Source organism: Anopheles marshallii, chromosome 2, assembly GCF_943734725.1.
Source record: "Anopheles marshallii chromosome 2, idAnoMarsDA_429_01, whole genome shotgun sequence".
Classification (NCBI taxonomy): Eukaryota; Metazoa; Arthropoda; class Insecta; order Diptera; family Culicidae; genus Anopheles; species Anopheles marshallii.
Window position 1 is genome coordinate 86,462,424 of NC_071326.1, and position 12,929 is coordinate 86,475,352.

Sequence of the window (12,929 nt, forward strand, 5' to 3'; positions counted from 1 at the left end):
CACAAACTACTACGTGAGCGTGCTGCTAAAGTGCATCCTTATACAGTGTGCTGCAATTGTGATTGCAATATTTTCCCCCTGTATAAACCTACCCCCTTCACGAATGGGAGGTGGAGCGTAAAAACACCGCACCGAAATATAACTATAAACAGCACTAGCAGCGGTGCGAACCCGACAGTCCGACAGGAACGCAAATAAAAAGAACTCTCGGCGCAGCACATTTAATTAAAATTCACCCGACCTCGAACAGTCCATCCTGGCTGGGACCGGCTGGAGCAGGAAGGCAACAAAGAAAAAAAACGCACACAGATAAATGGAAACAGGTACTGTGCAACTTCTCGTTCCCTTTTTTGAGGCAACATAGAGAGGAAGTCGCAGTGAATCGATCATACCCCGGCACACTCACTAGCTTAATTTAACTACAAGCGGAGCGCAGACGGACCAATAAATGTGCAAAAAAAGACACGACACGGGACGGAAAAAATAGAAACCAACAGATAGTTTGCAATCTCATCTACTGTTGATGATGATGATGATGGCGATGTGAAGTGCGCAAACAAAGAGAGAATAAACCAGAAGTAGTTAATAGATTGAACATAAACACAAGAAACAAGTCAGTGGTTTACTTACTTGATTAGGCAATGTTGATTTTGGTTTTGTATGCTTCATTAGAGCGTGCTTTTGATTTCTCGAAGCGATGAAGAGGTTGTTTGATTGTGTTGCATTTTGCATCTTGTTCCACTCGTCCATGAGATTGACTTTTTTAAGTTTTTCCTTTTTTATCGCAATTTTGTTTTCAGGTTTATGTTATTTGTTGTTTCTGATGTTTGTTTTATTACTTTCTTTTTACTTGGTTTGGTTGAAATTTATTCTATTAAGTTTTAGAGCTTTTGTTTTGTATTTCAACAGCTGACTTAAAGTCGTCGTAAATACTATTTACAGTTTTAATGAAAAATTTTAAAGACCCTTTTATTAGAGCCTTTTTATTAGAAATACAAACTCATAACTAATTTTTTTCTTTTTTAGGCGAATTATGAAATAAAGAGCCAATGTCATTTGATGTTTTGAGCACATTGATAATGATGGGTTTTTTCGAACACTGCCCCGTAAAACACTTTCCTGGGAATTTATTTGCATCCAATTTAGCCCTTTTAAGCTTCTGAACAAATGCATGCTGCTGTATGAGATTTATGATTCGTGAAATTTCATAATAACCGCACCAAAGCGCATTGCCCCAACTAAGCTCGTTTGGGTGCTTTTCCGGCCAGCATAACTTATTCTGGCCAAAGTTCATCTGCTCACTAAAATGTGGCTACTGTTGCTAGGGAATTAGTGTTTGTACTGTTCGACCAATTCTACCGTATTAAGCATTCCAACAAGTGACGTAACAATGATTGTGCTGTATTTTCCAGTCCATCCTCCATCGTTCCCAGTAAACCTCTTTCAAACGTATCTACTTATCAGTGTGATTGGCAACCGTTCCCCCGATCGTTCGGTCTAAAAACCCTAACCGTGGACAATTTATGTGCAGAAGTCGGCGGTTTTGTGCGTCAAGTACGCCGAAAGATATGGGCATGAATGAGGCTGCGAGTAGTTGTAATTAAAATCTCTTACCTAGCACAAGCCACTGACCGGGCACAGCCTAGCTGCATTGTGCATAAAAGTGAAAAATACCAGACGTGGTGATGGTGTACTATACTTCATTTTATACGCGTGCAACATGCTCATCACGCAAACCACTCGAATCGGCGACGGGTACGGGTACGGCATTGCTGCAACGCAGCCTTCGAGTTCATAATCTTCCGCGGTAATTAGTTGCACCGTGACAACAATGTTCGGCCTACCGACACGGATGCGCACCGGATGTGTCCGCTTAGTGAGCTTACCAGCAAGCCATTCGCGGTAAGGCTTCGATCATAGCCGGAAAACTAGAGGAATCGATCCGGCGAACGAATGCACGCGTGCACGAAAAATGAATACATAATTAAATAAATTAATTTATTTCCCATCATCGGCAGTTTGGTCGCGTATGGGTCTGTGCAGTGTCCGGATGGTCTCTCCAAGGTGGTACGGTACGGTTGATTGGAACGAAGCGCTTCAGGGCTTGGGCGGAACTTTAACGGCTTGACGTACGTACGTGTTTTCCCACCTCGATTATGGGAAGCTAGAAACACCAGCACATTCCGTGAAGCCACTCTAGGGCTAGCTCAGCAACACGGCTAATGAGACACTAGTTGAATGCATTCCAAGCTGAACGAAACTTACCTGTGCTTTGACATAACAAATAACACAGTACGATTTAAATTGTTTTATGTATTTAAACCAAAAGAATACACTTCTAAGTTCGTTATAAATCACGCCCAATCGTATATCCTTTGAGCAATTGTATTAAAAACTACCTTTTTGCAATGGAGATTGCATAATTTCAGGCGCATTGATATTTCAATATTTGATTTACACACATTTGTGTACATTGTACATAACACATTTGTAAACGATCACAATAGCTTAAATCAAGCCCTTTATTTCTTTTTTATATCAATGGCATATCATATCCCTCACTGTTTGATCCATTTGTCCATATCAAAACAAGATCAAATCAGCTGAAAACATTAACCGGAAATAAATCGCTTTGTAGATGCGAATCACATCAAGCATATATTACAGCTAGCAATGATAATATGTTGTATCAATCGTTTAAATCAATGGTCATTTACGAACCTTTAAAATTACCTATAAAATTTTCAATTGTCTTTCCGGCTCGCTTTCGCAACGGACCGCCAATAACAAAAACAACCAATCTGCCGCAGATCGCTTATCGGCTAATGCACGCACCCGAAGCAATCTAAAATGGATCGAAATTTTGTTTCCGCTGCATAATCGCGTTTGAATATCATCTTTTGCATCGTGAAGCACCAGAGGCACCTCCATCGACCCGTGGTCGCCCCAGGCTTTTAACGCTACCCCTTTCAAGCGATCCCATCACTGCTCGATAAGCATTTATCACGTGTGCGTGTGTGTGTGAGCATGCAAAAACTCTCACCGGCAAACGTAATGGTCTAAATCCAGGCGAGTATTAAATTTTAGTTTGAAATCAATTACCTACTCAGTGAAACGGGTCGAAAGCGTTGTGCAAAGCATGGATTTTGGGACGATAATTATTATGGCCCATAACGCTCAGCACGGAGCTGAGCGATGGCAGTGGGAGCCTTCAAAGTTAACCTACTAGAACCGTATGGCAGAATGTTGGATCGTCTTCAGCAGCTCCCTACGGTTAGGAAATAGCTCCTGAAATATCTTTCCATCAATGCGTCTCCACTTTTCTCCACCAACAAGGGCAGGGAAACGGGCGGGCTGGACACCATGTTTGAGATGGACTTAATTGAGATGTACTTCTTGCCTGCACCCCATCACCCCATCCCGACTAGGGCTACGATGGGATGAGTGCTCCGGAATAGATTGATTGAAATGGCGTAGCTAAATAATTGAAGAGATTAGTCGCTGTGGAGTGGTGTAGTAAATTTGCAGTTTTCTCATGCTTGAGCGAAGCAAGTTGTGGGTTGTGAACCTCAGCTCACTGACCTGCAATCGATTCCCTTGCGGTGGGAGGAGTTGCAACGCTTAGGTTATTAAAGGTATCATAACATAAACTGGTAGTAGCTCCCTTTTTCAAAGCTGAAACAGTTTATTAGTTATGTAAAGGAACACCTTATTTGGCGTGTCAGAAGCAATATATTTTAAACAATTGGGCCGGGACATGCATGATACGTTGAACAAACACCAAGAGGACACAATCGGAAGAGTCCTTACTCAATGTGCCAACCGCTGCCCACTATCTCGCAGCTTATTAAATGGGATATCCAGAGTCATGAGATTAAAATCCTCCAGCAACACTCGAGCGTACACTCGAGGCGATCGACATCCTTAATCCACAGCGTCCAACGTAATCCAAAGCGTACAAAAGGATGCACCGCAAAAATGAACCAAATTCGCTTACTAAGCCACCGGACGATTAACCTATCAATGTTAACGGTTGATCGGAATCGCCACCAGGGACAGTCACTGCCTCGGCATGTCGCACGTTCGAGCTCGACCGAGCATTAAAAGACTGGTCCAGGGAGGTTGCTTGGGCCAGTGCAAAAAGCGTCCACATGTATCGTCCCGCAAGTGCACCCCTTGTTAGTTCCATCCAAGGGGAACTGGTTTCTTTCTGAGGTCATCAGTTTTGTAGCTTTCCTGTGCAGAAAAAGAGGGAATGGCCTTTTGCGCAGAATGGCAGCGTGGTAGCACCATCGTATCATGATTGAAATTGTCCTAATCGCCCTCATGCTGGTGCCTCACACAAACGGAGCGATCCCCGTTTCGCTTATCCCACGCACGTCCATTTTCGGTGCATCCGTTGCATCGGTGCACGTTCCTCACTCCGACTGTCTGTAGATATAAATATATTTTTTCAAATTTCTCTCATGTTCTTGCAGCGCTCGTACGACAGGTCATTACGGAGGACTGTGGACAGGAGGAGCTGGTACAGTGCACGAGACCCCTGCAGGTCCTGTCTGCCACATCGGAGCTGTCGTTCGTGACCAAGAAAGAGGAGCTGGATAAACTTTGCCCGTGAGTAAACCCCATCCACCCCTGGCTGTTACGTGGTACGGTGTGCCTCATCATCGCACCGGCATCATCTTCCGCAATATATTCATTGAATCTAGCAGCATCGTTTTGGCTTTCTCGGTTGCGCAAACGATGGGAAGGCTAAACTTTATCCCAAGCGGCACCCCCGAAACTGGTCGACCCGGTTCGTGTTGGTCGTGTCGTCGGTCAATTTTAGCCGGCAACCGTAATCACGTACCCTCACGTACGTACAGTCCATGTACGAGATTTTGCACGATCCGGCGTATGGATTTCACACTCGAGTTTCGGCAAAGGTGGACTTACACACAAGAGACCTCCGTAACCGTCGCCATCATCGTCGTCGCTTGATGGACAATCAATGCATTGGGGTTTTTTTCCTGGTTTCCTTCTTATTAACCTTTAGTCACTGATGCACAGTAATCACTTTTACGCTCCATTGCTAACCGGAATGGATAGATAAATTGACTGTAGCAGGAGGATTACGTTGAGATTGATATAGCGCTTAAATGGTACTGAACGAAATAAGAAACGAACTGCTGAAAATCAGGCTTCAAAAGGTACTGACTTGAAACTTGTCGCACCAATTTATTGATCGATCATTACGGCTCTTCCATGAGATCAAGGTGTGAAAAGAGTGTTCATTAAAAGTAAAACGCCTGAAAGTAGGCAATCGGATATGCAGCAAAGGAACATATTTCACCAAACAGCTACGATAGGTCAATCTGATTTCGCTTACAGCGCTGCTGAAGGTGAACCCTATCTAGCTGAGGATAGCTAGCAAGAACTAGATGCATTCATGTCACGCCACACACACTGCCCGGCACTGGTTTTATTATTCACCTCGTTTGGTAAAACGTTCACCGGCTGCTAACCGTCTGCAACCGTCGGGCGAATTATTAACCCATGCCACCATCTTTAACACTAATAGGGGCACTCGTACTCGTGTCCACCATCCCACCGGACACGGGTGGGATTGTCGGGGTCTGGTAGCCCTTTCGACCCAAAAACCACAGAACGATCCGGTCGGATGCAGTTGAAGTTCGGTCGGACCACATGCTACATGCTGTTGTGTGCTGCGTGCACAGACACACGCCGCACCATCGCTCCCATCGCACCACACCGGAAACAGCTGCGAAACTTCGGCCAAAGTGACTGCCCGTGCCGTGCATGTAGAGGGAAACCTCAAAACAACCGCCGGAACAACAAAACGATCGGGTTGGGCTGTACGAAACCGTATCCACCGCCATACGTCCGGTTGACCGGATGGAGCAAACAAAGGCTAACGCAGGCACGCGGGAAAGTCAAATCCGGCGGCCGGGACTCGAAACGGAAAGCGTCAAACTATTTTCGGGTTGTCGTCGAGTCCATTCACAACCCACACCCACACTCAGACACACTGTAGGGCAACTATTCTACACCGTTCCGGGAAAGTGTCGTGATAATATTCGAGACTCGAACCGGGCGAATAATTAGAAGTGAGAAACTTTTCTAATTTAACGTTTTAACACATTTCCGGCGGGCCCGGGGGAGGGCGAGTGCCCGAAGATTCGGCGAGCGGCATGAAAGGACTCGGAGCAAATTCGAATTCTAGCTGCATGGAATCTGTTTATATGAAACAGCGCAGCACATTCTCCAAATATACTCCCCGAGAAGTGGTTTAGATTGCAAAAGGTTGACAAGTGTGTGCATCCTGCACGAAGTGATTCGAAACCACCTTTCAGGTATCAACCTCTTGCCGGCGTAGGGCAAGCGTATCAAACCCGGTGGAATTTACCATCGACACGTTGGAAAGTAGCTGCAGAACGAGAATCACGGTGATGATGGTGCCGAAGACGACGCCGTCTGTCAATCGCACCACGGAGAACGATCTCGGCACTACGGCCACTCGTCCCAGGGTGGCTGTGAAATGAGCTATTCGGTATGCGATGGGAAAAGTTTGCGGTGGAAATGGTGGGTTTAATGTCAAAATTTACCCTGTAATTTTTGACACCAACATTCTATTCAAAGAAACCTAATCATCGACAAGTAGTGATGTGGTAAATTAGATAGATTTACAGCTGGATTCGATCAAAGTTCGTTTCTATTTGTATGGTTGTACACAGTAGGCTATTTTTCTACATGAATTTATCCTGCAAAGCTTAACGTTTTGTTGTTACAGCAGATGTTGTTGTATTAGCAGACAGTTATTAGCAGTCATTTTACAGAATAAAAGCTAGAATATAAGCTGTTTTTTTTTCATTTATTTCAAGCATCACAAATGTGGTTGCACTTACATATTTGTATTGTTCGCATCTTACATTAAATGAAGCATTTTTTATAAAAAGACAAGAACTTGAAAACTTTTAAATTAACCGAAGAGCAGTAGCAGCACATAAATGATAAATTTTGACTTAAACGATATCAAACTTTCTAAACAGTGTACCGAAGCATACAAATTGCATACCATCAGGCGTTTTATCAGTTAGCAGAAAAAAACGTCTCTTTGTTTATTTCTTGTCAATTTTTATGCTGATCTCATATTCTACTCATAAAATCGTGGACTTTTATAGGCATTGTAAAATACATTCACTCAGTTTAGGTTTATTCGATAGAATTGTGCCTTGGTTTAGCGACGGTTGAAAGAATCTTAAACTTGTTTTATTATCTTTTCCCTTAATCGGAATGTCTCTCATTCGGGATAAATGAATTTTCTCTCGAAAAAAAACCCCTATTCTTTCGAAAATCACTACAACCCATCACTGAAAGGTATTTTTTAGTCTACTGGAAATATTTCCAAAGTCAATATGTTAAACGCAATCATAATCTGGGCGAATTGGATTTCACTTGTGGCATTCTTCGTGTCCGATATTAAAAATATAGTTCAGCATACATCAACACCCTGGAGTATGTTTTCATTAACCTTATCATTCCGATGCAATATCGACATGAGAAAGGGAGTTTAATAGATTTCAGCTTGCTCTTCCAATCGACTTCACATGAATGTTGCATTCAATAACACCGACGCCCGTTTAGCTTACGCACCACATCCTATCGAGAAACCTGTACGGTGGGAAGCAGAATTCAAGAATCTTGCATCTGCCATCGAACCCCCGTGCGCCGTGGTACCCAAAGCCGGGTTGTACCGAAAAAATTCAATAAGAAAATGCATATCCCGTTCCTCGACCCTTCCCGGTGGAAGGATATTGCAAATAATTCAAACCCATACGACCAGCACAGTTGGTGCTTCCCGGGTACAGGCGGCTGGAAATTCAATGCAATGGCTCGAAACTTCTATCCCGCCTGGACATCGTTTTAGGTTTGGCTAAACGTAGCAATTTCCTTTCCGAGTGAGTTCTGCCACGAGAACCCACCGGCCGTTGCGGGTAAAAGGGAAAGGAAAGCAAAAACATTTCCTTGCCCCATTTACTCGCCGTGTGGTACGGGTGCAATCTTTACCATCGAGGTTCAGCCCCGAAGTACAACGTTCGACCGTGCCTCGCGCGGTGCAGTCGTTACAACGAAACTATTGCTATTTGCTCGGCACAAATAAAACATGTATTTCAACATAAATAAACATTACTCGAACGGTTCAGTGGAGGAACTTATTTCCCTCGCAGGCCGGCTGTACGTCGGGTGACGCACGGATACGAACCAAGCTCGAAACCCATTTGCCAAGAGCACTGGCTTGAGGATGCCGTGCAAAGACACGACAGTAGCGTGCATCTGTCCACCGAGGGGCCCCCAGCTGGGCACTACAACAGGGTACAACTTCAGCTGTCCATCCACTGGACAGTGGAACACACTTTTACGCACGCCGGGGCTTAGTCATCTGCCAAAAAGTTCACATATCAAATCAGATGAAATATAAATGAACCAGCAAAACCACCTTTCCATCGAACGGTACGGATCAAAGGCGGAGGTTTTTATCTGGGTGGACCGGTGGGGACACTCGCATTCTGGTCTCGTTTATGTTCTCACGTGTCCAGTGCACCAACCGAACCTGGTATGCTTCGACAAACGAACGCCAGCACGAGCGCTGGCGTGACGGTGTCCCTAGACTTTGCGGTCCCACTGGAAGTGTGAGCCAGTAAGTTGCTCGTAAAGCTCGCTTCAAATCCACCCCCAAACAGTGGCAACAAACAGATGTACTTAGTAAATACCTAAAAGCTGACCTGGGTTCGTGCCGTGTCACCGTGGCCCCGAATCCGTAGACGTTCCGGTCAACCCCACTCGAGTGACGATTATGCAGCAATAGGGGGAAAAGCAAATCGACTTAAGCAAATACACCGGACCATGGACCGTACCATGTGTGTGTGTGCGTGTGCGTCTGGGAAAGGATACAGTTGTTATCGTAACAAAGTGACCGGAAATGGAGAAAAGGGATTGCAGATAAAGCTGGAAGCCGTTCTCTAGAAGCTGTTCTTCGGAATGAACTTCCCGGAGCACAAAGTGCTGCTGTTACTTCTCGGGATGGTAACGAGTATGTATGTATATTGTAAAGTTGTTCGTAGGAACAACCCTACCCCCCCTGACCATGTCCGGTGGGAGTCGAACGATGTCATCGTACGACCAATGTCAGCAAGGCAAATGTGTCAGAACCTCAATTCCGTGTGTGAGACGTCGTAGGAGATCGTCCGTTTATCGGATTCATTCATGTCACACGTCGCCCCGGACTTGAATGCACACTGCTGAAGGACGAGCAGTGAATGAATGAAGTATGTGGGCGAGAGAAAGAGACGCCCATACATAGGTCAGTATAAAGGATTGCAAAGAAAAACGAAGGATTAATCTTTCACAACCCTTTTTCGCAAGTTCTTAGGCAAGGGAGCAAGAGTAAGGGGTGAAGGTTAGGCGTGCTATCGTCGGTCCTTCACACTTGCAAGGAAGTTTCGAGCCGGGAAGTTCGATAACTATCCATGAGAGGGATGAAACAGGGGCGAGAAACTGAACACGGTCCCACAAACAAACACTCAATTACACACTCGAATAGTTGCTTCCTTCGCACAATCTAGACGAGGAGCGAGAAGCTTAGTTCTTTTCTAGAAAATGGAAACAGATTCGGCCCAGACGGTGGATGGGGAATGCAGGTAGGAACGGCGTTTCGAACGAATGTTATCTAGCTTTCGTTGGGTATTTCTCACGAAGACATGTAAAATTTAAATTGATTTGTAACATTTCAATCGGAAAACTGTTCGGTTTTGAATTCGGTTAATCTCGAGAATGAAAGTGCAAGAATTTGTTACACAGACGTTAAAGATACTAGGAAATAAGTATTGTAAGCCCATTGTATTTTCTATTTTGGAGCCAAATTAATTGATGCACCCTGCTATTCGTATGGTAAACAATTCCTCTTCTCATAAACGCTACCCGCCACGTCTTGTTTGCTAACGAACAAAGCAACTTTGTTAGTACTTCTTGCACAATCCTTTCGGCACAAGTCCCTAATTAACTCGTTTTGCGAAAACGGAAACTTTTTGCCACCTACGAAATCTTCCACAAATCAAACTCACGTACAACACGTATGGTGTCTTATTCCCCTAGATACGAGACAGAGAAGCGCTACCGAGGGCTGTAGTTGTTTTGTGTTGCTTAATTTTAATGACAGTTAGAACTAGACTAGATGTTAATTCTGTTTTGCACCTCTGAGTGCAATGACTGATCGTAAAGAAGTTTGTATGTTTGCATTTCTTTAGTGCATTATTTCTTTCATTCAAATGTTGGATATGCCCACAAGAACACTCTAGGTATAATAATGCTTGATAAGTGTTAAAATAGTAAAGCAAACATGTTATAATAATTACAAAATTGTGTACAATAACATAATATTGCCTAGAAATATTATCAACGCCTAGTGTTATGCAATCCGCCGTGCAAAGTATTGCTTTTGAATTCTCCGTAGTAAATACTTGAAAAGTGACCTCAAGATGATCAAATGAAATGATTAAAAAGATATTGAAAATTCAAATTAGGATGTTCTCAATGTGATGTTCAGTGAAAATATCTTTGAGTTGAGGATAAAACAACGGCTTAAACAAATTACGAACGCGCCACACACATACGCAACGGTTGGCACAAACTATACCGACAAAGGAATGGATGGTACATTCGCACATGTGGTACGTAATTAAAATTTATGACAAAAGCTGCTCCTGCACCGTTTTAAATTCGACGGCATCCACAAGCGTGCACAACCACACACGGGTTAACTTGGCAAAAAGGTACGCGTGTGGGAGCTGTTTTAGTTCCGATTCGCTTTGTTTCATCGTACTGTTTGTGCCTTTTATCAGGAGCACTGTTTTCGAAAAGCAGTTCTGAAATAGATCTGTGTGTCTTTTTCGTTGTTTTTTTGTTTAAATTATCTCACTACGTCTGGCTGCTTTGCGAATCCCGTCAGTCATTCGGTCAGTGTGTCTTTTCGGTGTCAGTGCTAGCCGAAAAATCCGACCCGACGAAAACAGCGTACCCGGGATCGGAGCAACAACACGCACCTCCTGCCCAGTGTTCCGTGTACGTGCCACATCGTTCTCCAGCGCGTATCCTCCACGGATGCGTTTGTCTTCGAAACACACGGCGTTGATGGCATAATTTCGACTCCGACCAGAATTCCAGACTGGGAGGTGCCTGAAACAATGCCCGGGGAAGGGGTGGGACAGGCAGTAGCCCATTGAAAAGTATGACGGTGGCCGCAGCTTGGTTGACATTCCCCCTGCGGACACACATGTGCGACGTGCGGCATGAATAATGACAGTCGCGCAATGGCTTGCGAGTCTGTTGCCTTCCCTTCGGACACGAAGAGGGCTCTAAAAACACACACACACACACACGTGGGGAAGCATTTTTTTTTTGAAAAGTTGCTCGAACTCTAACTCAAACAAACAAAAAAATCCAAGCAAACCAACTGGCTGCACGTGTCGGGTGAAGTGAAGTTTCTAAGCCTACTTCAAGCGTTAGCACAGTGTGCGAAAGCAGCGTAACAAGCATCTAACCTCACTGTGGCTGGTGGCAGCAAACTCATTGCCACTGTGGTTGTGTATCAAAATGAATGCAAACGGCACAACGGAATGGGGGTCGGTGATTCAATTTATGAAATTTTCCTAATGAAATTAACTCAATTTAAAGGGAGTAATTTACCCCATTTCCTTTGAGCCTCCCTTCAGCCCCTCTCATCCCCATCACAGTTGCTTGTCCAGCGTCCGAAACCGGCAGGAACCGGAAGTGGGATGGCAATTATGTGAACGAAATGCCCGTAAAACAGAGGCCGGTACCGTTTCGTTACCGTGTTTGCTGCCTTTCCCTGCTGATAAGGCGAAAGTACGAAGGATGCCAGTAATCACAAAGTCACCACATCCCTCCAATACGCCGAAAAAGGGGTTATGCCCAACGAAATGATTACCATGCCAAATGTACGAAATGTGTACAGACGTGTTTCTCCCCCATCGCCAGCTCCATACGGCTCGCTCGCACACGGGCCAGCATCATCCGGAAATGTCAGAAGAAGATATGTTGAGACAAATTACACCATCATTTTCAGTACCTTCCTTCCAGTGAGTGCTGTCCCGCCAGCCCTTTTATGGCATGCCATTTTATTCACCTTTCCACGCGTTCCAAGTTGTGGGAGGTGATGTTTTATCGCGTAGAATATGTGTGTGTGTGTGCCAGTTTGGCCCCCACCGTATCCGCCTAATGAATAACAACCGTATAAACACATCATTCCGGAACCGGAACAGCGAACGAAGGGTGGTGACGGGCCACCCCGTATGATATGTTCATTTTTATGGCTCGTTATCAGATCATGAACTGTAAAATTTGCTTCAAATTGGAACAAATTTTATACGGTGGGGTTTAAGGATGCCAACCCTGTACGCGTGTGTGTGTGCGCGACATAATTAGCTGCGTGTGAATCAATAATTGTTTACAAACGTACACCACTCGAGGGTGCGTTACACGCAAGTGCAATGTTACAATGTGTAATGTTACAGCTGGCGATGATAGGTTTGATGTGGTGCGTACATTTAAGCCCTTGCCGACAGCTCAACGTTTTAATGAATGGTGCCAGCGTGGGGTGTTTGGTTTTTTGCAACGCTTTTCTATTCCTACGTGTCGTGCCATTTTACGCGTACCCCGTAATCAAGATGAATGGTGCGTATTATGGAGGGATTTTTGAATGGATGTTTGAAAGGGGAAAGATGATTAGGTTTGGTGCTGAACGACATCCTCTCCAAATGCATCACACCCACAAATGTGCAGTTTGAAGCTGGTTTTTATGTTGTTAATAGACCGTTTAGTGGAATATTTTAAAGATACTGTATCAACTTACA

At 44.5% G+C, this 12,929-nt stretch overlaps 1 protein-coding gene across 1 annotated transcript in view; it reads left to right on the plus strand.

The window, feature by feature from the left end:
- Positions 1-12,929, plus strand: part of LOC128719733 (uncharacterized) — a 29,517-nt gene that overhangs the window by 3,786 nt on the left and 12,802 nt on the right. Inside the window, exon 2 of the mRNA XM_053813363.1 lies at positions 4,479-4,614. Coding sequence (XP_053669338.1) covers positions 4,479-4,614 — 136 coding nt within the window. The remainder of the gene's footprint in view (positions 1-4,478; positions 4,615-12,929) is intronic.